General features: G+C 35.0%; 2 protein-coding genes and 1 long non-coding RNA gene across 5 annotated transcripts; 2 read left to right on the top strand and 1 right to left on the bottom strand.

The window, feature by feature from the left end:
• Positions 1-2,671: 2,671 nt before the first annotated feature.
• LOC141399694 (uncharacterized) lies at positions 2,672-4,991 on the bottom strand. Of its 3 annotated transcripts, none has more exons than XR_012411902.1 (6): positions 4,440-4,984; positions 4,099-4,362; positions 3,820-4,023; positions 3,194-3,756; positions 2,911-3,126; positions 2,672-2,851 (listed from the first exon to the last, which is right to left on the bottom strand). It is a non-coding gene; the product is annotated as an uncharacterized lncRNA (long non-coding RNA). The 3 variants fall into 3 exon arrangements; XR_012411903.1 differs by having other exon boundaries at positions 3,194-3,819; positions 3,914-4,023; positions 4,440-4,982; XR_012411901.1 differs by having other exon boundaries at positions 3,194-4,023; positions 4,440-4,991.
• Positions 4,992-6,480: 1,489 nt separating this feature from the next.
• Positions 6,481-21,148, top strand: LOC141399692 (uncharacterized). The gene is made up of 3 exons (XM_073978909.1): positions 6,481-7,045; positions 11,917-12,092; positions 21,016-21,148. The coding sequence occupies exons 1-2, from the start codon at positions 6,772-6,774 to the stop codon at positions 12,042-12,044; spliced, it is 402 nt and encodes a 133-aa protein (XP_073835010.1). The 5' UTR covers positions 6,481-6,771; the 3' UTR covers positions 12,045-12,092; positions 21,016-21,148.
• LOC141396665 (superoxide dismutase [Cu-Zn]-like) lies at positions 20,885-21,803 on the top strand. The gene is made up of 3 exons (XM_073972293.1): positions 20,885-20,896; positions 21,016-21,234; positions 21,420-21,803. Exons 1-3 carry the CDS (start codon positions 20,885-20,887, stop codon positions 21,594-21,596), a joined length of 408 nt encoding a protein of 135 aa, XP_073828394.1. The 3' UTR covers positions 21,597-21,803.
• The last annotated feature ends 3,384 nt before the right edge of the window (positions 21,804-25,187 follow it).

The following is a 25,187-nucleotide window of genomic DNA, read 5'->3' on the forward strand; positions in this document are numbered from 1 at the left end:
TTAAAATAAAACAAATATTTTTGTGAATCACAAGCAATATTCTTTAACTGCAGGCATCCTAGTTGCATTTATATGCAATGGAGATGTCTGAAACACTTCCTGATATGGATTTAGATGTGCAGGAAGTTAATGTATTAACTTCCAATAATTCTCTACCGGCGGTAGCAACAACACACACACAACCTAATACATCCAAACAATGCAATCAAAATGAGCGCAAAAGGCTGCGTTTAGAAAGTGCATTATCACCAATAAATATTAATGTTTCTGATCTTAAGGAACGATTAATAAACCATAACCCTCAAGACCAAAACAAATTTGGAATCCTGGGTGCTCTAGCAGACATTGACATAGGAATATCTACTCCTGTTCAAAACAAAAAAAACGCCGACAATATCAACAGCAACAAACCCAGAGATGGGAAACCCAAACCCAAATCATCGTGGTGCCCACCAATTTTTGTTTTCAATGTGAACATTGCAACATTGATAGAGTCTTTAAAGGCCTCAATCCCAGAATCTTCGTTTACAATTAAAAACGTAAATAAATCGAAAAGCAAAATATATCTTGAAGATCCCAATGTTCATGCCTCCTTGATGGCTATATTGAAATCAAAAAATATAAATTCTTATTCATTTACACCAAAAGAACTGAAGCAGGATTCAGTCATTATTCGTCAGCTTTACACCAATTCAGATCCTCAGCTAATTAAGCAAGAATTAGACATACTGGTACCTGATACTGTAGCAAACGTCACAAAATTTAAGACCCCTCGGTCAATTAAAAACAACAAAGACACTGGCCTCTTTTTGGTAACATTGTTACCGGGGAAAAAATCTGGCGAAATCACTCACATAAGAGAGATTAATAAACAATCTATTAAATGGGAAAAACCGAAGAAGAAATCCGGTGACGTTCAATGTCACAGATGCCAACGTTGGGGTCACGTATCTCGTAACTGCAACTCGTCGTTTAATTGTGTTAAATGCAGCCAGAAACATCTTCCCGGAGAGTGTCAGCGCACGGTCAATGACAAAACTGAGCCCTACTGCATTAATTGTGCTAAACCAGGACACCCGGCAAGCTGGAAAGGTTGTCCAATATATAAAAATTACGTTGCTGCCAGACGAAAGAAAGTCGCGCAAGCTATAGAAGCAAAAACAACCGCACAAAACAACGTACATAGAGTTTTGAATATGTCTGCAGTATCCCCTGGTAAAACATTTTCCAGTCTGTTTAATACTATGCCTGTGAACAGATCTGAGAGTACAAAGAAACCACCTCTTATACAACAGTTTTTACAGTTAGCCAATTTATTTCTAGAACCCGAAGAGCTGTCTCTAGAACAGGAAATTGAAATATTCTTGAACACATTTCAAAAGAAGTCAAAGTCAGAAGCCAAACAAGAATTTGTTCGGCTTCTTTCCAAAGTAAAATCTAATTATGGACCATAGATCCTTAACATTTATTACTATCAATGTGCGCTCACTAGTTGATGCAAGTAGACAAATTGAATTAAAAAATATGCTTCATCGTGAGAAGGTAGATATTGCATTTGTTCAAGAATGTCATCTGCGGAAAAATAAGAAAGTGTGGATTGACGGTTACAACTTCATTTACGATAACTCTCCTGTTGGAGTAGCTGTTATTTCGAAAAGTAATATTCAATTTTCCGGAATCATTTTAAATGACGTTGGCATTAGTACATCGTTGATCCAGATAGAAGCACGGAGAAACAACAACACACTCAAATACCTCATAGGCTCTGTCTATATACCCTGTAGCCTCCCAGTTAACAGACTTAATTCCGATTTGCAGAAGTTGCTTCAACTTTGCAGGCATTTTGATGGTTTTGTCCTTGGTGGAGACCTCAACTCAAAAAGTACTTCATGGGGTGACTCATGCGAAAATTCAAATGGAAAAATTTTGCGATTGTGGTTGGCGGACAACTCGTTAGATGTCACTCGTCTCTGTGATTCCTCTCCATCGTATCCCAATGGTTCATCGTTTTTGGACCACTTCCTTATTTCTTCCCACTTAATTGATCATGGGACACAAAATTACGTCATACAAACGCTACCGACATTCTCAGACCACTTCCCCATTAAAATGATGCTGAAATTTGATTGCTCTCATCTGATCCTGAGACATCCAAAAGTTTTCACCTCATATAAAAACACAAATTGGAGCGAGTTTCGTCAAGATTTAAATGCTATGTCAATTCAAATTATGCCACCAACAAACAGAAACTTGGTAAATGAAGAAATCGATACTGTCATTGCAGATTTTAACAGCGAATTTCTACGAATTCACAACAACCACTCTGAAAAAATAGTTCTAAAGAACCACAAACAGCCTCTCTCGGATAGAACTCGACATCTTCTCAAAATTAAACATAGGTGGCAGAAGGAGTTAAAGAAGATTTTCCATCGAACGGGCAACAGGGTCAGCCCCGAATACACAATTCTTACTAAGCAAATTCAACTCTTAAGAATTATCATCAAAGAACTCATTGATATTGAATCCGCCCAGGCATTTGGTGATAGATTGAAAGACATAAAACCAAGTCCATACGCATTCAAAAAAGTTGCTCAATTCACTGGAAAAAATAAATCATCATTTTGTCATAAACTTCAAGTCGGAAATAACACCATTACAAACAACTCTGAAATTGCTAACAATTTTCATCAATTTTATTCTTCAATATTTAGTGAAAATTTACCATTAAATCCCGTTGAAGACCTTAACACTAGAGTCGCATCATGTATCAATGTCACTACATCGCACATTTATTCATTTAATGATCACTTCCGCTCGTTAAATAATCCAGACACGTTCCACTTTACTGCTCCTGAAAAGATAAAAAGCATTATTGTCAATGTCAATCGCAAAAAGTCAAGTGGTCCTGACGAAATTTCAAACTTCCTAATAAGAAAGTTTCCAGATTCTGCCATAAGTCTGCTTGCTTGTCTTTTCAACAATTGCATTAACAATGGATACTTCCCATCTCTGTGGAAATTGGCAAACATTATTCCAATAAAGAAGAAATTAAATGGTGACAACAGCCTTGATAATTTTCGACCAATATCTCTTCTGTCAAACATCGGGAAAATTTTTGAATCCATTCTAAAGGAAAAGATGGAGAATGAAATGAGAATAAGTCCAATCTCAAACTATCAATTTGGTTTCAAACCTGGTCATTCCACCCAACACGCTTTGCTGAAATTCCATAGTGACATAACATCAAACTTGAGAAACCAGGTTTGCACTGTGGCGATTTCATTGGACATCCAAAAAGCTTTTGATTCAGTGTGTCATGTAGGTGTCCTATACAAATTAATCCAAATTGGTGTGGATCCATATCTGATCAAATTGATGAACAGCTTTTTCGAGTCACGAAAGTTTTTGGTTGACATCAACAGTACACTGTCTTCCACGGGTATAGTGCAAAGTGGAGTGCCTCAAGGAAGTATATTGGCACCATATCTTTTCAATATTTTCCTACACGATTTCCCGCACATCAGCCAGAATTCTCAAGCAATATTATATGCTGATGACTGTTTAATATATGCTCACGACACGTCGCCAATAAATGCATTACAAAGTGCAAAATCACATCTCAACATAATCAATGAATACTACCAGAAGTGGGGTATTAATATCAATGCCGAAAAGTCAGTTGCAATATGCTTCCGGAATGCCTCTGGGAAATGTCCAAGGTACGTAGTCCCAGAGAGTAAACTACTGCGGTTGTCTCTAGATGGAGTTGAGATCCCCTTCAAAACTTCTATAAAATACCTGGGTATACAATTCACTAACCTGATGAAGTTCAACACTCACGCACGGTCAGTATTGCAGAAGACAAAAGGTATATTAGCCAAGTTTTATTATATCTTAAACAGCAAACACTTACCACAAAACACGAAGCTGCTTCTCTATAAAGTTGCAATCAGATCTATCTTGGTGTACGGATTTCCGATCTGGTTCTCTATTTCTCCAATAGTGGCCAAGGAGTTGGAAATTCTAGAACGCAAGATTTTAAGGAAATGTGTTAATAAGCACTACATAAACCAGGAGAAGAAATATAGCAACACTTACATATACAACACAGCCCGTGTTGTACCATTCTGTAAGTACGCCCAAAGTCACCAGAAGAGATTCGTAGAAAAGCTCGAATCTCATGAAAACTCATTAATGTTTGATATCTACCAAATGGAGAAACACATATCTTGGGCAGAGTCATGCTATCTATCTCCAGTCGGCATTTTGAATGAACCACCTGACGCTGATTCTGACGATTATGCACTCCCATCTTTTTACAACAAAACAGCACCTGGCAGTCACAGAGGTTAATCTATCAAACTGAAAATATTTATTTAGAAACATTATTTATATTAAACGATTTACGAGTAGCATTATAATAAGCTCTTTATATGTACCTGAGCGTTCGATTTAGTAAGAATCGTATCCCTTACTGTGATATTAGATTTATTAACTTGCATTCATTATCACCATATTCATTTTCAATATGATCTCTGTTAGTCATATCGTTTTACAGAACCCTCTTTGTTATTTAGTTTTGTGTTTGTTTTTATTTCATTATTTATTGTTATGCAGACATTCTCGCTCTGTTCGTAACTGTTGAGGTCGTGAGCAAGCCTCTTTTACTCTCCCATATTTTGTTATCTTTAACATAATCTTTTACTACATACACGCAAAGTAGCGTATTCATATAAGCCCATGATAAGTTAGAACAAGACGACAATAGTTCTAAGCATGGCAGAACTACCAGGTAGTGGTATCACACCAGCTGATCGAATATGAAAAGTCAAATCCCTTTATAAAAAAAATATTTTTGTTGTAATTTCCCCAACAACATAAAGAAAGTTTTGACATAACATATTCAAAATTTTACGATGCCACTACCTGGGTAATTGTGCCATGGTTCTAAGTTTACCATGTTAACCATTCGCTTTGTATAACATTATTATAGAAAGAAGAAGACTCAAATAAAAATTACTTACTTACTTACTTACTTAATATCGATGGTTTGACACCTCTTTTTCCCTTATGGGTACTTTACACGATATGTTTTTTACATATGAGCTGTCACTTTGCATATACATTTTGTATGGGAGAAGTGACAACTCATATGTAAAAAACATATCGTGTAAAGTACCCATTAAGCTAGACAGTTTGACATTTATCGATATTTCCGAAAAATCGACAGCCAAAACTGATCGTACCCCGCTTAAAGCTGGGTACACATTGTCTGTTTTGAATGACAGCTTTGTTGTTGCTTTGTGGCCGTTCAGTTTTGTCATTCATCATGCAATAGAGCTGGCAAATCATCGATATTCCCAACATTAGATATTTTCGATATAATGTTTTAAAATATCGATTGCTATCGATATTATCGTTAAGTTGTCATCATCATTAATTTGGAGATGAAAATGGCGGAAATGTCAATGAATTTCTTGAAATTATGCAAGAGTAGTTCACAGAAATGTAAAGGAGAATATACAACTGCTTTAATTTTATAAAAATGTAAAAAAATAAATTTTATTTTACCGAAAAATGTGTACGTGTGATTACGGACTTACTTTCTTACACACACATAACCGAAAAGCAGCGAAATTTCTATTTATTTCAATGGATTTCAGGTTAGGGGTTTTTATTCCGATAATATCGATAGGCAAAACTATCTATCGATATTGAATTTTTAAATAATAATCGATCTTATCGATAGTGCCATCGATTTTTTACCAGCTCTATCGATAATTGCAAAAAATCGTCATTCAAAACTGACAATGTGTACTGTACTTAAAGAGCAGTACACATTGACCTGCGTGAAGTTGCAACGAAAGTTAGCAACGATAACAAAAGTTATCGAAAAATGCAGGGTGACACAGAACGCCCAAAATTTGCGTTTAAAGCATAGTACACACGGTCCAACAAAACTGACAGTCATCGAGGTCTATTTCGTTAATATCAAAGTCTAGCTGAATAATTACTTTGCTAATCACTAAATTATACCTTAAATGTTGTATTTCAATCATTTTTAGCTAACAAAAAGTTTTTATTTGTCAGAAAATTGCCGTAAAAATACGTTGACTGTCAGTTTTGTTGTACCGTGTGTACTATGCTTTATACGTTTTTTCCAACTGTGGGGACGAAAAATAGCTACGAATATAAAAATTTAATTTATTTATTAATTAAAAAATAAGCTCCAATGTATAAACGTACACAAGAAACTATACATAAAACGAAAGAAGGAGTCCTCACGAGCATTTTGGCATACTCCATATGTTCCAGGTAGCTTCTTTCAGGTTCCGGAACAGAGCAAATGTTGGAAGTAGCGATAGTTTGCCAGCTCTAGTTGTACACTTTGTCCGATCACATCAATATCGATTTTTAAAGTATCATCGATTGGTTACCAGCTCAAGAAGAAGAAGAAGAAGCATTTGTTTTTCCTCTCACAACACAACCAATGGAAGAAGAAGCATTTGTTTATAACAAGCCAAACATAAATAAAAATAATGGATTGTAACAACGAAACCACTTTCCTGGTTGAGATCTCTTAGTGTGCGGACATCAAGTGTAATATTTTGCTGTGCAGACGAATAAGGAGAATAAACGAAATAAAAAGTTCGATAAAAAAGAAATTTTTGGCAGTGCTGTGGAACGAGAAGTGGTCGTGGTAATTTAACCTTCTGTGGTATAATAAAGATTTAAGGAGTAAAGGAGTGTTTGAGCTTGGTCAATTCCTATATGGTGGCCAGGCAGATGGCCGATAAAGTTGAGGTTATGGACACCGAGATGTCCATACCTCAGAATCAAAATGAAGATAGTGGTGTTGTAAAGAAGTGTGAGATGAAAAGAAGTAAAAGAGTTCTGGAAAATGGCGTGCAAATGAGTGGAAAAACTGATTGCAATGGTGTGTGTAATGATGGCAAAGCTGACTCGTATGCTGATTTACTCAATCAAAGCCTCAAGAAACGGCGTTTCAATGACGAACCTGTGTTATACACAGATGATCACAAAGGTGAGTACATGGTATTGGTAGACACCAGTGAAGCAGACAACATGAAGAATAAAAGAGTTAGAAATGGTCTCTACTTCATGGAGAAAATTAAAGACATAAAGACGGAGGATATCGAGAAGATAAAACGTGTGGTTGCTATTGGCACCACTTTATATAAATTGACTATGGAAGATATGGGGTCTGCAAACATGCTTGTGGGCAATGAAGCGTTGAAAGAGAAGAAAATGAGGGCTTTTATACCCAAAAATTATGTACAAACTTTCGGGGTGATTAGGGATGTTCCAACCTGTTACTCTATAGAAGAGCTTTTAAGTGGTATAGTGGCTGATAGAAAGGTAGCATCAGTTACAAGATTCATGAGGAAGGATCCTAGTGTGGAGACGGGCTTCCGGGAGACAGAAACAATAAAGATTGGGTTTTATGGCAATGATCACCCGGCTTGGGTACTTTTCAATCATACGGTTTTAGTGGTGAAAACCTATTATCCTGCGGTGAGGCAGTGCTTCAACTGTGGTCGTCTTGGACACACCAAACTGGGATGCAGGTCGAATCCTAGGTGTCTAAAATGTGGGAAGACTGATTGTGCTAAAGACTGTGATGTTAAAGTATGCATATTATGCAATGGAAGTGGTCATACATGTGAGATGAAAGATAAGTGTCCAGTGTGGGCCAAAGAAATTGAAACGAATAAGATAATGACAAGAAAGAAGTTATCTAAGAAGGAAGTACAAGATATTTATAACAATCAAAATAGATATGATGTGTTATGGGATGAGACAAACTTCCCCTCCCTTCCATTAGTTGACAAAAAGAATTCGAGTGCAAAAAAGATCCAGGAGGAGAGAGCTGATGAGGATGTGAATGTGATATTGACTCCTTATACGTATAGATCTGTGGCTAAGAAGCCAAAAAAAACATATGTACACAAGGCTGGTGTACAGATGCAAGATCGAATGTTCCCTGAAGTTACTCCGTCGTCTCCGGTGCACATGAAGGAGAGCGAAAGAATATCGGAACTTGAAAGGGTAACGAAGGAGTTATTAAAGTTTATGACCGACTATTTTAAAAAGGAGGATAATAAAGTCGCTGAGGAGGCGATGAATCACTTCAAGAACAGAATTCAAAAATGTGTAGTCACAATGGAGTGCGAAGCTAGTCAAAACTCAACAAACAATAATGATGGATACAATCAAAATATTTCAATATAACATACAATCTCTAAAACATAATAAGAACTTCATTGAGTTCTTTTTAAACAAATACAACTACGATGTTGTAATACTGTCAGAAATTTATGCGGAAAACAAGAAATGCAATAATAAGATTATAAATTTTAACCTGCTACAAAAATTTAGACCAGATGGCTATGGAGGGGTAGCCATAGGATTAAGTAAAAGGATAAAATTTACAAGAATACCATATGATTCTGAGCATGATATTATTATAGTCAAAACCTTAAATCTGCAACGTAATCATGTTTTTGTTTCAACATATTTCCCACCATCTGTTACATTTAATGCTTTCAAGGATGAAATGTCAAGATTGATTTTCTTCTTAGAAAGGTTTGATCATGTTGTTATGTGTGGTGACTTCAACTCTCGTAATGAAAGATGGGGTGACCATATGACCTCTAGGAAAGGTAAAGAATTGGAGCTGTTAATCACTGAGGCAGGTCTGAGGTGCATGAATACAGGCAAAGCGACGTTCAAAAGGAATCGGGACTCCCAGGGATCTGTTCCTGACCTCACATTTGTAAGTAGCGGGAACGTTCGTAATTGGGATGTTCTGGAAGGACACTTCGGCGGCAGTAACCACAAACCAATAACGTTTGAGATTGAAGTTCGTAAAACTCGTTGTAGCAGCTTTCTACATAAATCAAAACTTCTGAAATCCCTGAATAATTTGGAGTTGGAGCCAGTTTGGTCTACAATTGAGAATTCTATGGCTGATGAAGTGAAGGCTGCCACCAGTAGGTTAAGAGGTAACAGATCTCCCAAATACTGGTGGAATAACACTTTAGAAATGGCATATAGGAAACAGCTGGCTGCAGTTAAGAAGGCCAGAAAGTACCCTAATTATCAAAATCTTATGTTGGCAACACAGGAAGTAGAGGAGTGGAAGAAACTGGTGGAAAAAGCTAAGAGGGACAGTTTCTTGTCTAAAATTGAAGACATAAATGCGAACTCCAACACTCGAGAAGCCTGGAGGTTTGTAAACAATGTGCGCAACAGAAATATGGTCGAATTAAGAATGTGGAACAGTGAGAATGATAGCGATTACTTGCAATTTTTGAAAGAGCAAGTTCCTGAGAACTCAGACCAACAGGACATGGTGTTCGAGGTGGATGGTTTTTCGTGTGACCCAATTATCTTTGACTATGAGCACTTTGAACGTATCTTGGCCAGCAAAAGGAAGGGTTCGGCTGGTGGCCAGGACAGAATAACCTACGAGATGATTAAAGCTCTGCCGGGAATGTCGAAAAGGGCTCTTCTCACAGCTATGTACAATGCATTTTTGGATAATGATATTAAGGACAGTTGGAGGATAATCAAAATAGTCCCCATACCCAAGCCCAACAAAGACCTGAATGTGATCTCGAATTACAGACCAATCTCGCTCATCTCAGTGTTTGTGAAGTGTATCAACTTAATGTTGAAGGATATGCTAAATAAGTTTCTAGAAGAAAATAACATCCTGCCTAGCAGATCCTTTGCTTACAGAAAGGGTCTATCTACTTCCACGTGTCTAAATGAGTTTTTACACAGAGTAGCCCTTCTGAAGGCGAACAATTATAAGGTTTTGGTTCTATCCCTGGACATCAATAATGCGTATAACTGTGTAAAGATTGATATACTGGCGAAATTGCTTCACGAATATGGAGTCAATGTACAGATGGCTAATTGGATGATAAATTTTCTTTCAAAACGGGTTTTGAAACTTGGAGACAGTGAGATAGTGGTGACAAATGGCATCCCTCAGGGAAGTTGTTTGTCGCCTATCCTCTTCAACATTTATACTGCCAAATTACATGAGTTGGAAGATAGCAGAACATTAGTCTTTCAATATGCTGACGACTTCTTGATTATGACGTTTGATAGAGATTTTGATGCGGCATTGGAAAACCTACAAAGGAAAGCCATAGCGTTTCAAAGAAAATGTGGTACATTGAATCTGGCTTTCAATCCTGGAAAGTCCAACACTATTTATTTCGCTAAAAACAGCATTAAGCAAATTGTGCTTAGTGTTAATGGCCAGGAAATACAACAAGTCAAGAAAATGAAGTTCTTGGGCAGGATTGTGTCCAATTCCTTAACTGTTAGAGATCACTACTCCCATATAAACGAGACGGTAAAAAATAGGACCAATCTCCTTAAATGTTTGACGGCTATAAAAGGTGGCCTTCATCCGAGAGTTGCAATGAATGTGTATAAGTCAATTGTAAGGTCAAAGGTGGACTATGGGAGAACTACGACGGCAAACTCACCTGAGTATGTCAACAAATCTATTGAGCGTCTCCAGAATGAAATGCTGAGAAGATCCCTGGGAGTTCCCAGATCGTCTCCCAATCATGCCATATATGTGCTTGCTGGTGAACTTCCTCCCAAATATAGAGCGAAGCTCCTTACAGCGAAAGAAATTATAAAGATCAAACTCAACAATGACTATCTTTTTGATATAATTTCAGACAACCCCCTAGTTAAGTCGAGCTATAGTGTTGTATATCATGAGTTTGCAGACATCATACAGAGTATAAAGGTCTTACCCTACATCCGACAGTATAGTTTGTGTATCAGAGTCAACCTATTGCCCTCAACGAAACAGAAAACCCCCAATGAAATAATTTCAACTATATACAATTATGAAGTCAATTATTACAAGCATAACAATTTTGGTATTTTTGCGACGGATGCGTCGGTAAATGTCTCGACCACAGGATGCGGCATTTACAACGTTTTAAAAGGTCATCGTTTCCTCTTTAAGCTAAATTTCAAATCCTCGTCTATGTTCGGCGAGCTTTTCGCAATTCGAAAAGCGCTAGAAATTGCGACGGAGGACGGCTATGATAAATGTGTCGTGTTCACAGACAGCCTTGCTGCCTGTAAGGCTTTGGGCGCTGAGAATTCCGACAACTATCTAGTGGCGGAATGCCACAGGATTATAGAAAACTCGAAGTTTGAAAGGTGTCATGTGGTATGGACCCCTGGCCACAAAGGCATTAAAATCAATGAGGAAGTTGATTGGCTGGCTAAACAGGCAGCTGAGGTTGGGGCCCCAGTTGATGCCAGTCTCACACCTAAAGAAGCGTTGGCTATTATTGAAAATCGCATTAAATGTAGTTGGAATGATGAATTTACTTCCATTTCAGAATCTAAAGGACGCCACTTCTTTCAATGTACTAATAACGTTTTTGAGAAGCCATGGTTTTTGAAAGCCAACCTGTGCCCAAAAGATACCAAGCTGATGAATAGACTTTTGGTAGGACAGACTTATGATAAGGTCTTCCTACACCGAATTGGAGCAATTGTGTCTGAATTGTGTGAAATATGTGCGATACCGGAAAGCGCACACCATAGCATTTTCCAATGTCCTAAGTTTGCAAATCATCGGTTAAACTATCCACAAATTTTTACCCAATACCATGAACTCACCACTCTCCTCAAAACCAAGGATTTTAATTTATACACACTCCTCCTCGGATTCATTAACGAGGCAAAAATACATTTGTGATCTCCACTTCGAATTTTATTGTGATACTTCATCTGTGATATTAGATATAAGCATGCCTATTATACTGTAAAGAACGTTACTAATTAAATCTCTCCGATCCTTTTCCCCATTTTTGGCCCTATTCCTTTCTTTTTTCTCAACAGTTACGTTTAAATGCTGGATTGGAAAGATATTGGATTGTGTCCCTTCATCTATAGTGGTACACAACTCGTCGACTTTTATTAAGATCTGCTGTTTTACCCAGGAGTTAACTTGGGCATTATCGTTTTAGCCCGGAATACACTTAACGCACTTGGAGCTATCTCTCAACCAGGGTTTCGTGAGTTTTATAAAGTTTTTGTTTTATTCGTATATGGCGGAACGCCATAACAATTATACTATTTGTATTTTCGATGTATTTATATGTTTAATTTGCTGTATACTTAGCAGCCGTCGAGATATTGCTGGTTTAATGAACCGGTGTGCTGTTTTGGATTCATTCTGAATACACCCTGGCTGCCTGAATCCCAGGATCGCCAACTTTCCTCCGAAGTAGAGGAGACTCGCTTTATAGTCCAAAAAAAAAAAAAAGTAACAACGAAACAACACGAATATTAAATTCTGAAACAATAGAGCAATTAAATAAATCTCGTGATGAAGAGCTGGCAAAGGTGCTTGCGCCTTGTTCTAAAACTCAAGCAGTTGAACTGTCATAAAATGTTAATTCCTGTGAGGAGCAAATAGAAAAGGCTTTGAAAGTCATAAAAATTGGAGACTACTTATTTTACACATGTATCTATTGCAGACTTTACCCAACTTTTCCTACACATAGGTAAACGTTTCAATAATTACTTCCTTATATTCCACATATATCCTAACCCCAATTCAGTTATCCAGTTTTACCAGTTCTTCTGAAACCCATTTGAGGACTATTTAGTAGTTTTTGTATAAATAAGTAGGAATTTCCAAACCTCCTCCCTACCTCCACTCTAAAACCAATTGCTAATCTAATACCGAATTTCAAAATTCCAGTTCTACCCTTTACAAAATGACAAATTGTACAAAATTCTATACCATACAGCAGATACCAAAAGGTACCAAATTTTGTACCATTTAGCACTTTTCGTACACGATTTTCCAAAATGTACTTTCATATCTCAGCTCTATCCGTTTACCTAAACCCAAATTATAGCCAATGTAGTTCCATTTAGCACTTTTCCATAAGTACGAATTTCCAAAACTACCTCAATCCTACACTCCAACAATAATCTGTTCACGCAAATACAAATTATAGCGAATTTCGTACCATTTAGTACTACTTCGTGCACATTAGTACGATTTTTCAAAGCTACCTCCATATCTCAATTCTATATTCCAACAGTAATCTTAATTTCAAATTTCAGGATTCCAGCTCTTCAAATCCAAATCATAATAAACTCACTACCATCTAGGACTTTTCGATCTTTGGTAAATCTTTCTTACTCTTCGTCGGTGACCCCATTCCAAATTTCAGGATTCCGGCCCTATTCGTTAACCCATACCCAAATTGTACTATATTTAGTACCATTTAGTATTTTTCGTATAATTTTAATTCGAATTTCCAAAAACTTTCTTTTTTACTCTCTATCAGTGACCTTCATTCCAAATTTCAAGATTCCAGCTCTATCTGTTCACCCAAACCCAAATTGTACTAAATTTACTACCATTTATTACTTTTCGTACACTTATAGTTCGAATTCCAAAAACCTTTAATTTTTACTCTTCATCAGTGATCCTCATTCCAAATTTCAGGATTCCGTTCACCCAAATCCAAATTGTACTAAATTTAGTTCCATTTAGTACTTTTCGTGCACTTTTAGTTCTAATTTCTAAAAACCTTTCTTTGTTACTCTAAATCAGTGACCCTTATTACAAATTTCAGGATTCCAGCTTAATCCGTTCACCCAAATCCAAATTGTACTAAATTTAGTACCATTTAGAACTTTTCGTGCACTTATAATTCGAATTTCCAAAAACCTTTCTTTCTTACTCTCCACCAGTGACCCTAATTTAAAATTTCAGGATTCAAGCTCTATCCGTTCACCCAAGTCCAAATTGTACTAAATTTAGTACTTTTCGTACCCTTATAGTTCGAATTTCCAAAAACCTTTCATTGTTACTCTTCATCAGTGACCCTCATTCCAAATGTCTGTATTCCAGCTCAATCCGTTCACCCAAATCAAAATTGTACTAAATTTAGTACCATTTAGTACTTTTCGTACCCTTGTAATTCGAATTTCCAAAAACCTTTCATTTTCACTCTTCATCAGTGACCTTCATTCCAAATTTCAGGATTCCAGCTCTATTCGTTCACCCAAACCCAAATTGTACTAAATTTAGTACCATTTATTACTTTTCGTATACTTATAGTTCGAATTCCAAAAACCTTTCATTTTTACTCTTCACCAGTGATCCTCATTCCAAATTTCAGGATTCCAGCTCTATCCGTTCACCCAACTCCGAATTGTACTAAATTTAGTACCATTTAATACTTTGCGTGCACTTATGGTTCGAATTTCCAAAAAAACTTTCTTTTTTTACTCTCCATCAGTGACCTTCATTCCAAATTTCAGGATTCCAGCTCTATTCGTTCACCCAAACCCAAATTGTACTAAATTTAGTACCATTTAGTACTTTTCGTTCCTTTATAGTTCGAATTTACAAAAACCTTTCATTGTAACTCTTCATCAGTGACCCTCATTCCAAATGTCTGTATTCCAGCTCAATCCGTTCACCCAAATCAAAATTGTACTAAATTTAGTACCATTTAGTACTTTTCGTACCCTTACAGTTCGAATTTCCAAAAACCTTTCATTATTACACTTCATCAGTGACCCTCATTCCAAATGCCTGTATTCCAGCTCTATCCGTTCACCCAAATCCAAATTGTACTAAATTTAGTACCATTTAGTATTATTCGTGCACTTATAGTTCGAATTTCCAAAAACCTTTCTTTGTTACTCTCCACAAGTTACCCTAATTTCAAATTTCAGGATTCCAACTCTATCCGTTCACACAAATCCAAATTGTACTAAATTTAGTACCATTTAGTACTTTTCGTACCCTTGAAGTTCGAATTTCCAAAAACCCGTTGGTACATCTTTCTAGCTCTCCATCAGTTACCCTCATTCCAAATTTCAGAATTCTAGCTCGTACAGTTTGCCTAATACAAAGGGTACCATATTTAGTACCTTTTAGTACTTTTCGTACACTTCTAGGTCGAATTTCCAAAAACCCAGCCTTATCTCACCCCTACACACCAACAGCAACCTACACCCAAAATTTAAACTTTCTAGCTTCAGCGGTTTCGTCTGGGCGCTGATGAATCAGTCAGTCAGTCAGTCACTCACCTCACTACTCTTTTATATACATATATAGATTTACAAAAGGTATATATGGATACAAAACACTAATTTGGCACAAAGTACTCTAAAAGCTTATTTCGAAAAGTATACAACGAATGATTAAAAGATTTCAAAGTCAATGGCAACATATTATATATCCGAGCAACTCTGACTAGAAACGACCGTTCTAAAAAGGGCGTTAACATTGGTATTTGTATCTGCGGGTCAGAGACCTGCGCCCTGAACACAGTTTGTCGGCGGCGGCTTATGTTGAAAAATGTCAGCGGCGGCTATCAGCCGGCTGTGAGCCGACGTTTTTTTAAATTTTTTTCATATTGCATTACATCGTTTTTAATAATAAAAAATATACTATATGTACACACATAAGTATTTTAAACAACAAATTAAAATATTGCATAAATTTTTATTAAAAAAAATTTACTTGTAAAACAAAGAAATTCATATTTTTAAATTTAAGGACTTGGAATTACACATAAAAAATTATTTTTTTTTATATTAAACTATTAAATATATCGTAGTTGTCGTGTATGAATACCACCCTGTTTATCGTCAAAGGGCTTAAATTTGACCTTTTAGCTGTAACTAATGAGCCAGCACTTGAAAAAGCTTCTTCTGATGCGCTCGGGCTACATACAAATGAAGAGGCTTGTTTCGCCACATTGGGAAACTCCTAACAAGTTTTTATAATATTAGCGATAAATTTGAACACATTTAAGCTATCCCTTCCTAGAAATACCACATTCACCCTTTTAGTCGCATAGAAGACTCCTACGTTAATGTCGTTCAATTCCATTAAAAACAGCCAGGTCGTCATCGGATTCTGGGGCCTAATTATGTGATTCGATTCGATCGAGAATTTACTCGTGAATAAGTTTTCGACACGAGAAAAAAACGGCATGATAAGACTCGATCGAAATCACTGATCGAATGTTTCGAGAGTAACCGGTAATCGAACTATGTGTTCTTTGGGGAAAGTTATGAAGGTAGACGTCAAAAAATGTGTTTATTTCAAATCAAAAACTAAAAAACAAAATTATGAATGAAAAAATGTAAATATTTGTGGAATTTTTTGAACAATACATTGAATAATAATTTCGGAATGAAGTAGTGCTAAGAAAATATGAAAATTATTAATGTTTGCAAAATTGTTTTGTCATTCTTGTTACAGATTGCTAATACATCTACCTTAATAATTCTCTCTAAAAATAAATGAGAGAATTTGGTGGGTGTTTTGCGTTAGCCTCTCTGAGAGAGTATTTCCTTTGGTAAACAACGGGGGATGAACTATTTAAAATGCACTTTATTAAAAGTTGTTCACCTATAAAATAAAGCCTATTAATATTAAATAATTTTTTGTTTTGCAGAAATGTTTTTTTTTTCAACTTATATTTTAACGACTGCAAACACTAATTTTTGGTTAATGATAGCATGCATATGTATTTATTTTAATTATAATTTTATCACAATTTCTTAAAACGACTGAAAAGGACTTTTCCCAATTTCTCTTATTTTGTGTAAAAAATGCTCACAATTATTTACTAATATCATTTTTCCTCTATAAACCGTCAATAAACAACAATTTTTTACATTTTAAACACAAATACAATAAGAAATCTTTCATTTTGTTTGTTTACGATAGGCCATTTGGCTACGAGAAATTACTCGCAAATTTATGCTCAATTTCTCGATAATTTTACTCGATAACGAATGTTGTCATCCCAACTTTGAGTACTCGGGTCGAAACAACTCGATGTCGAATCACGTAATTAGGCCCCTGAATTAGATTCATTTAAAAGATTATTTTACATCTGTAATTTTTTGGTTCGCCATTCTTGCTTATTTTGTTTTAGCTTACGAAAAAACTAACGTACTCCTAAAGTGTTACTCCATTCACCAAAAACAGAAAAGGTGTTTCAGTGTTACCACATTGCAAAAATAAAAAAGTAGATGTTTTAAATCAACAGCAAGTAAATATGTATACAAAAATATATTTTTGAAGTTCATTATTAATAACAAGTTTTTAATATTTAAGCATTAAAAAATTAATATTTACATATTTTAATTATTAATATGAATTTAACGGCTCAGCCGACAAAATTGTCGGCGGCTTTAAAATTTTATAGGCGGCTCGGCTTAGCTGGCTGTGAGCCGATCGGCGCAGGTCTCTGCTGCGGGTTTCTTAATGATCTGGAAAAATGAAATGCATTTAAGTGCTGTTTTACATTTAAGCGATTTGTCTTACGATTTTTTGTCTCCTCTTTGTGGTGGTTATTCTTGTTATGCAGAGTTGCAAAACATAGTAAGAGAAATTGAAACAAAATTTAGTTTTGTAATGAATTTTGTGCATAAAAAATCATTTAAAGCATAAAATGATTATTTGTTATTAGCATTTTAAAATTTGTATAACATATTTTTATAAAATACCTTCTTTTTACATTAAGTATTTTTAACAAAATGTACACTTGGTACCATGTTACAAAAAAATGCAACCCTGTGTGTGAAATTTACGAAGATGAGCAAAGAGGAGACAAAAAATCGTAAGACAAATCGCTTAAATGTAAAACAGCACTAAGAAAAACATTGGGGACTGTCTTTTATACCACTTATAAAAGAACAATACGGAACGAAATGAAATATAGTGCTGTTTTACATTTAAGCGACTTGTCTTACGATTTTTTGTCTCCTCTTTGTGGTGGTTATTCTTGTTAGGCAGAGTTGCAAAACATAGTAAGAGAAATTGAAACAAAATTTAGTTTTGCAATGAATTTTGTGCATAAAAAATCATTTAAAGCGTAAAATGATTATTTGTTATAAGCATTTTAAAATTTGTATAACATATTTTTATAAAATACCTTCTTTTTACATTAAGTATTTTTAACAAAATGTACACTTGGTACCATGTTACAAAAAAATGCAACCCTGTGTGTGAAATTTACGAAGATGAGCAAAGAGGAGACAAAAAATCGTAAGACAAGTCGCTTAAATGTAAAACAGCACATAGTCGTCCAAAGTACAACCTAAAAAGTCAATTATTAATTGGAGTGACATGCTGCAAAGGGTTAATTGAGTAAATATACAGTTATGTGAAAAATAATAAGGGCAGTGACGTTCACTACCTTTGATCGCTCCTAAAATGTGTAAAATGGAAGAATTGGCAATAGAAATTTGTTTTTGAAAATGTACATGTATTGCAATAAGAAATTCCGTTACGATTTTGGTTTCTTTCTGTTTCGTTTTTATACAAAACAAATATTTTTCGTAAAACACGCGATTTCTGTTGTGAAAAGTAATAAGGACAGTTTTTCGTTTTAATGAAAATAAACGGTCTAATTTTTACTATTTTTTCTGATAACATAAAAGAAAAAATGTTATCGTAGTAAAAAGTAGTAGCTTCTTGCAGGTTCTGGAACTGAGCAAAACTGATATTATATTTTGTGATGCCTTCCTGTAAGTATAAGTTTACAATGAATTAATTTATATTCATTAAATGTTTAATCTACCGATATTTTTTAGCTTTTTTTAATATGGGTAAAAATACGGATTGTAATGACGCTACTCGAGAAATCACTAAATGTTTACATAAAGAAGGAAATTCATATAGAAAAATTACAGGAAAAGCTTGGGATTGTCAAACAATGGTGGAGGACTTCAAAAAGAAACTCGTGGCAAAACACCAAACATTACACCTGTAATAATAAGACGCGTTATTCGATGAGTAAAAAAGATCCTTTTACCACATCCTTACAAATAAAAAACGACTTAAATATTAATTTTGACGCATCAACAACTCATAAAACCATCTTTGGTGTCCACATCAGAGCTCATAGTGTCAGAAAATTATCATTTTAATTGAAAAATAATGCCCTTCCCACGTTGTGGTGTAGGGTATAAAAATATTCAACAAATAATTCAAATTGCTAGAAATCACATCGCTTGGTCTAAGAAAAATTGCGTAGCATTCTTTGGTCTGATGTAGCAGAGGTAACATCATGGTGTGGCGCTCATTTTCTTACTACGTCGTGGGGTCCCTATACAGTATTCAAAGTGTTCTGAAATCACCAGATTACATTGAAATTTTGAAAATATAATACTACCGTATGCTGATTGTGCTAGGAAGTGTCTCTCAAATGAGTCTTTAAGCTGGATAACATGAAACCAGTAGGAAAAGACCAAAGTCGGGCGGGGCCGACTATGTAATACCCTACACCAGTCGAAATATGTGAAAATGGAATACTTAGTATACATCCCAATACTAACACATAATACCCCTTATCACATGGTGGTGTAGGGTATAAAAAGTATATAAAAACTGCAGAGTGCCTAAAATCTAGCGGTACTTTAATATGGAAGCTATACCAAAATTCGGGGCTATATCAAAACGTGGACATATGTATGTCCATAATTCTTGGTGGAGAAGTTTTTTAATAACCCAAAACAAACATTAAAGTAAATTTTTTGAACTCATTAAACTCCAAATGGCAAATTGGAGCCATATTTGGGGAAAATCGTTAAAATACCTAAAATCGGGAGGCAAAAAATGTGGCTAAGATCCCTAAAATACCTTAAATCGGGAGGTATCGTTATATGGGGACTATACCGAACCGTGGACCTATCTTGACAATTTTTAGTGGAGCAATTTCGCGGCCATTGAAAACCTCAAATATAAAACTTCAGCTAGTTTGGGCAAAAAATGTGGCTAAGATCCATAAAATACCTTAAATCGGGAGGTATTGCTATATGGGGACTATACCGAACCGTGGACCTATCTTGACAATTTTTAGTGGAGCAATTTCGCGGCCATTGGGAACCTCAAATGTAAAATTTCAGCTGGTTTGGGCAACAAATGCCGCTAAGATCCTTAAAATACCTTAAATCGGGAGGTACCGTTATATGGGGGCTATACCAAAACTTGGACCGATATAGCCCATCTTCGAACTTGATCTTCCGACGGCTAAAAAAATGGTATTCCCCAATTTTCAGCGAAATCGGTCAACAAATGCGACCTGTATGATGCGAACGGACGGACATGCATAAGTCGACTCAGAAAGTGATTCTATGTATATCCCTAGAAGGAACTATGGGTATATCTCGCTTCCTTTTGTATGTTACATACAAATGCACTAACACATAATACCCCTTACCACATAGTGGTGTAGGGTATAAAAAGGGGTTCCAATTAAGTTAAGTTGTTAGAATGGTCCGCACAATCCCTTGATTTGAACCCGATTTAAAGTTTGTGGAATGAAGTTAAAATATCAAGCAGGGAAAAGTGTCCATCAAATTATGACGACTTTTGGCAATTTATACAGGTTGCGTGGGACGCGGTGCCAGTACAGGAGTGCTTAAATTTGGTTGACTCAATTCTAAGACGATGCGCTGCCGATTTAGAAAACAATAGCTCGTCTACAAAGTACTAATGAAAGCACACAGATGATGATGGTGTGGAAGAAACGAATGATGTGATGCATGTTATGGAAACAGTAAAGGACCCAGATGACTCCCTTGAGGAACCCCTGATGGAACATTTATTAATTTAGAATAACAATCCTCGAATAAAACCACTTGTAATCTATCTTGCAGATAAGATGAGACCCAAGATGATAATAAGTTTTTACTGAATCCGATGCAATTTAATTTGTAAATTAGTAATTTGTGGTTAACTCTATCGAATGTTTTACTAAAGTCGGTATAGATCGTGTCAGTTTGCTTTTTCTGACTAAAACCTTTAATGACCTCAGAGGTATATTGAACTAAATTCGTGACAGTGGATAGTCCATATCCATTCTTTAATTTTTTAAGTGAATATCTTATTCTGATCTTGATTTCGAAACTTTTACTAATAAATTCTCGATGTTCTAGGATGAATCATCTCCAGTTGTTGTAACTGGTGAAGTTACCGGCTTGGCTAAGGGCTTACATGGCTTCCATGTTCATGAATTTGGTGACAACACTAATGGATGTACTTCTGCTGGTCCCCATTTCAATCCCAAAGGCAAGGAACATGGTGCTCCCTCCGATGAAAACCGCCATGTTGGTGATTTGGGAAATATTGAAGCCAGTGGTGATGGCCCTACAAAGGTATAATTTATATAAACTATTGGTCTGTTCCAGAACTGCAAGAAACTACAAATTTTGATTATTTTTTCTATATAAAGGATAAATTGTTATCGTGGTAAAAATTGTAGATTCTTCCAGGTGCTGGACAGGCATATAATTATCTAAGACCACACAGTAATTGTATAACTAAACTTTCATATTTCTAGGTAAACATTACTGATTCTCAAATCAGCTTGTTTGGTGCTAACAGCATTTTGGGCCGCACCATTGTCGTTCATGCTGATCCCGATGATTTGGGCAAAGGGGGACACGAATTGAGCAAATCCACAGGAAATGCTGGCGCTCGTATTGGTTACGGTGTTATTGGAATTGCTAAAATTTAAATCGTCATTGACTTCAATTGATTGTCATAACTTTAACCACACATATATATTTCCATTTATGTTTAATCTACATATTGAAGCCTCTTTATAGAAGAGCTTTATAATTAAATTATATAGCAGCTCCTAACAAGTTTCCTTATACATATAGCTGAAACAAGAACATGAATATATGTATACATGTCAGCGCAAACTATTTGCAATTCTAAAGAATCTATTTTAGATAAAGAATGTGGGTATGTGTGTGTTGAAGAGGTGTTCCGGGTATGGTCTGTAAGAGATGTGATGTCGGTTGTGGATGAGGTGATTGTAGATGCGGATGCGGCTAGCTATATGGTTATGGTCAGGGACGTACGCAGGATTTCATTTCGGGGGGGGGGGGGGGGGGGGGGGGGCCCAACTTGACCAAAAATCATGAAATTAAAAAATGTTGTGTAGCGTTACGTAAAGCTATTTTAATGGGTTATGGTCACTTATAAGAATCCATTTTCATGCATTTGTTTAAGAAATCTATTAAAACTTGAGTTACCTTCTATTTTTTTTTTTTTTTTTTTTTTTTTTGAAAAAATCTTTCTGATAAATGCCCACCTATGAAGCACTATTTTTACTAAAGCATTTTACGGTACCCACTATAGTTTAAAAAAAAAAAAAAATAAACCTATCAGCATATATTTTTGTGGGATCATTACGAACCTAATAATATTGTCCATTATCAAAACGGAATTGAAAAAATATCAATTTTTAAAAATTTTGAAAAGTTGAAATCGAAATTTCGATTTTAACAAAAATAAAAGACTGTAAAAAAATTGATATTTTTGTTGGACTCCGTCAGTACTTTTTTAAAGACTCTCTCGGTTAATCACATGCTTTATGTGTATAATAGTCCCACAAAAACATATACAGCCCTATTCTGAACATTCCCATGGGAACTGTTTCCCATGGGAGCGAAATTTCCCATTCCCACGTTTTCCATATTCTAAACGACGTGGGAAGAGCAAACCATGGGAGCTGAAATTTCGAAATTAGTTACACCAAATTATTATAGCATACTTTTGGGTGCTGTAAATTTTGTTTTGTAATACAAAATGCCTATTTGCATTGAATTCGCGGTTTTTGAATTAGATTAGCAAAAGCACAACTCACTTAATTCAACAACCGTGCAGTGATTTATGGATTTTTAAGTGAATGGAGTCAGCGATGTGTGATGTTGTTCTAATAAGCACATTTTCTTCAGAATGTGCGAATTTGTGTAAGCATTTTTTATTTAGTAGGCAAAAATAATTTTTGTGTATAAAGTAATCGGAACTTTTAAGTTTGTAACGAATTTAAAAATTAAACGAGTATATCGCTAGTTTTACTTTTATTCCTAATGATCACTAGAACTCGTATTTTGCATATTTAAAAAAAAAAATTCAAAAAGATAAATTCCTCAATTATTACATATTTTTGCGTGTTAACACATCGTCACCATAAATTTCCGAAGAGGTATCTCAAAAAAAAAAAAAATTAATAAATAAAACACGTTTTTGATTGAATTTAAAACTAAAAGACGTGCCCTTGAAAAATTTCAAGCTTCTACGTTCAAAAATAACGATCTTATTCAAGAAAAGATATTTCGGAAAATGGAATAGCATTGTAATAATTTGGCATATATGTATGTACGTTTGTGTGATCGTTGTCGTGTCGTTGAGGAGACTAACACGTTTTCAATAGAACGTTAGTCGTCTGATTTAAAAAACCCGAAGGTTATATTACGAAAATGAATAAAAGTTGTAAAGATTGTATATATTATGGTTATTTTCCAATATATTTTAATAATTATTGCCAAAAATTATTTTGAAATTGATTTGTTTTTACTTGCTGTGCTGCGTTAACAGAATCAACCATGACTCTTTTTCTCGTATTTCAATACATATGGTCTGTTCCAGAACTGCAAAAATCTACTAATTTTTACTACTTTTTCTTGTTTTGTTCGATAACATAAAGGAAATTTTTTTTATCGGTGTAAAACAGTTAGATTCTTGCAGGTTTTTGTATCATATAAGAATATGCAAAATCCGAAGTCTACTAATGACATATTTTACAGTACATTTTGTACGCTTTTTATTAAGCAAACACATGGCGATTATAAATATTTGCAGTAATTTTGTCGTGTAGATGTCTTAAAATATGAAATTTCATAAAAATATGAAATTTCTAGAAATTTTTTTTCAAACTCCCACACTGTTTGCTGGGGAGATTTTTCCCACAAAAAGACACAAAATTCTCCCACAATTCAAGATAGAGAATGTATACTTTTTTCCCATGGGAACAAATTCCCAATTCGAACTTCATTCAGAATGAGGGGAGATGGGAAATGGGAAAAAAAACTCCCACAAAATTTTATTCAGAATACGAAAATGTGGGAATGGGAAAAAATTCCCAACTCCCATGCGTTCAGAATAGGGCTGATAAAGACCGGAGCATCCGTTTTTTAGCTACAGTGGGTACCGCTTTCAAAAGTGCCTCTTCGAGGAAAAGACGTTTTTAGTTTCTATGATACATACAAAACACAATAAATGTTTCCCTTCGAAAGCTCATATCTCGGTAAATTTTTGTCCGATGGACTGGAGATTTTGACACACATTCTATTCTACATGTACTTTAAAATGAGCCAAAAAAATTAGATTTTTCGAATTTTATATGAAATATTGATACATAGCATATAAATTCAATAGCAAGAATTCATAATATTTAGGATACAATTTTAAATATTTACAGAGTAGGATATTTAGAATTGAAAATAGCATATAATCATAAGTCCACGTTATGGTTTTTCGCAGAATTTTATAAACACAAAGAATTGCCGTTATCTCTGCTATAGCAAGATTTTCACTATTTCGATGATCTTAGCTTAATTTTTAAGAATATCGTCTGTCGTTGATATGTTTCCAAATGAAAACATTAAGAAAAATTTAACAGTTTTGGAGATATGGTGCGCAATGTATACAAATTATGGAATTTTTAGATATATTATAACATTTGAGGCAATAAATGTACTTTTCATTATTTCTCCAAATTTTTTAGTCTGGTCCAAGGCATATCTATACAAGGTAAAATTGACAACCTGCTGTATTCTTACTTTTTTATAAATTTAATTTTCAAAATGTAATAGGGTCTTCTCATGAAATTTGAAACTTCGAAATTTGCTACCATCTAATTATTCTTTTCACCGTAAACGTGCAATAACAATGAATTACGACACTTCTGTAAGCTTTATATTTACATTTTGTTCTATTTTAGAGGATTTTCAAAATGTATTTATGTCTTTCCTGAAAAAATTTTTGGAACGACCCTATTATTCAATATTTATTTTTGACAATTAATTTTCAGTAACAACAATGTTGTTTTTGTAACTTTGTTAGTTGTTGTAATTCATGCATATACCTTATATAAATTTGCCTTGGTCTGGCCCTTATCTACAAATTTGCTTCAAAGGTCAGAAGAAGATTTTCATTGGTTTCAGAGATATAGCCCCGAGTTGCTTTAAAAAGTCAATATTAAACAATGTTTGGATAATCCGAGCTGGATCTGACTCAACAAAACTGTTATGTC

Source organism: Musca autumnalis, unplaced genomic scaffold, assembly GCF_047663935.1.
Source record: "Musca autumnalis isolate F117 unplaced genomic scaffold, ASM4766393v1 scaffold_3, whole genome shotgun sequence".
Taxonomy (NCBI): domain Eukaryota; kingdom Metazoa; phylum Arthropoda; class Insecta; order Diptera; family Muscidae; genus Musca; species Musca autumnalis.

Excerpts from the sequence above, each read along its gene's own strand:
- LOC141399692 (XM_073978909.1), top strand. The coding sequence starts at position 6,772 with ATGGTGGCCAGGCAGATGGCCGATAAAGTTGAGGTTATGGACACCGAG. Across the intron at positions 7,046-11,916 it reads ATACACAGATGATCACAAAG|TTACGTTTAAATGCTGGATT; the intron begins GTGAGTACATGG and ends TTTTCTCAACAG.
- LOC141396665 (XM_073972293.1), top strand. Across the intron at positions 21,235-21,419 it reads GTGGTGATGGCCCTACAAAG|GTAAACATTACTGATTCTCA; the intron begins GTATAATTTATA and ends TCATATTTCTAG.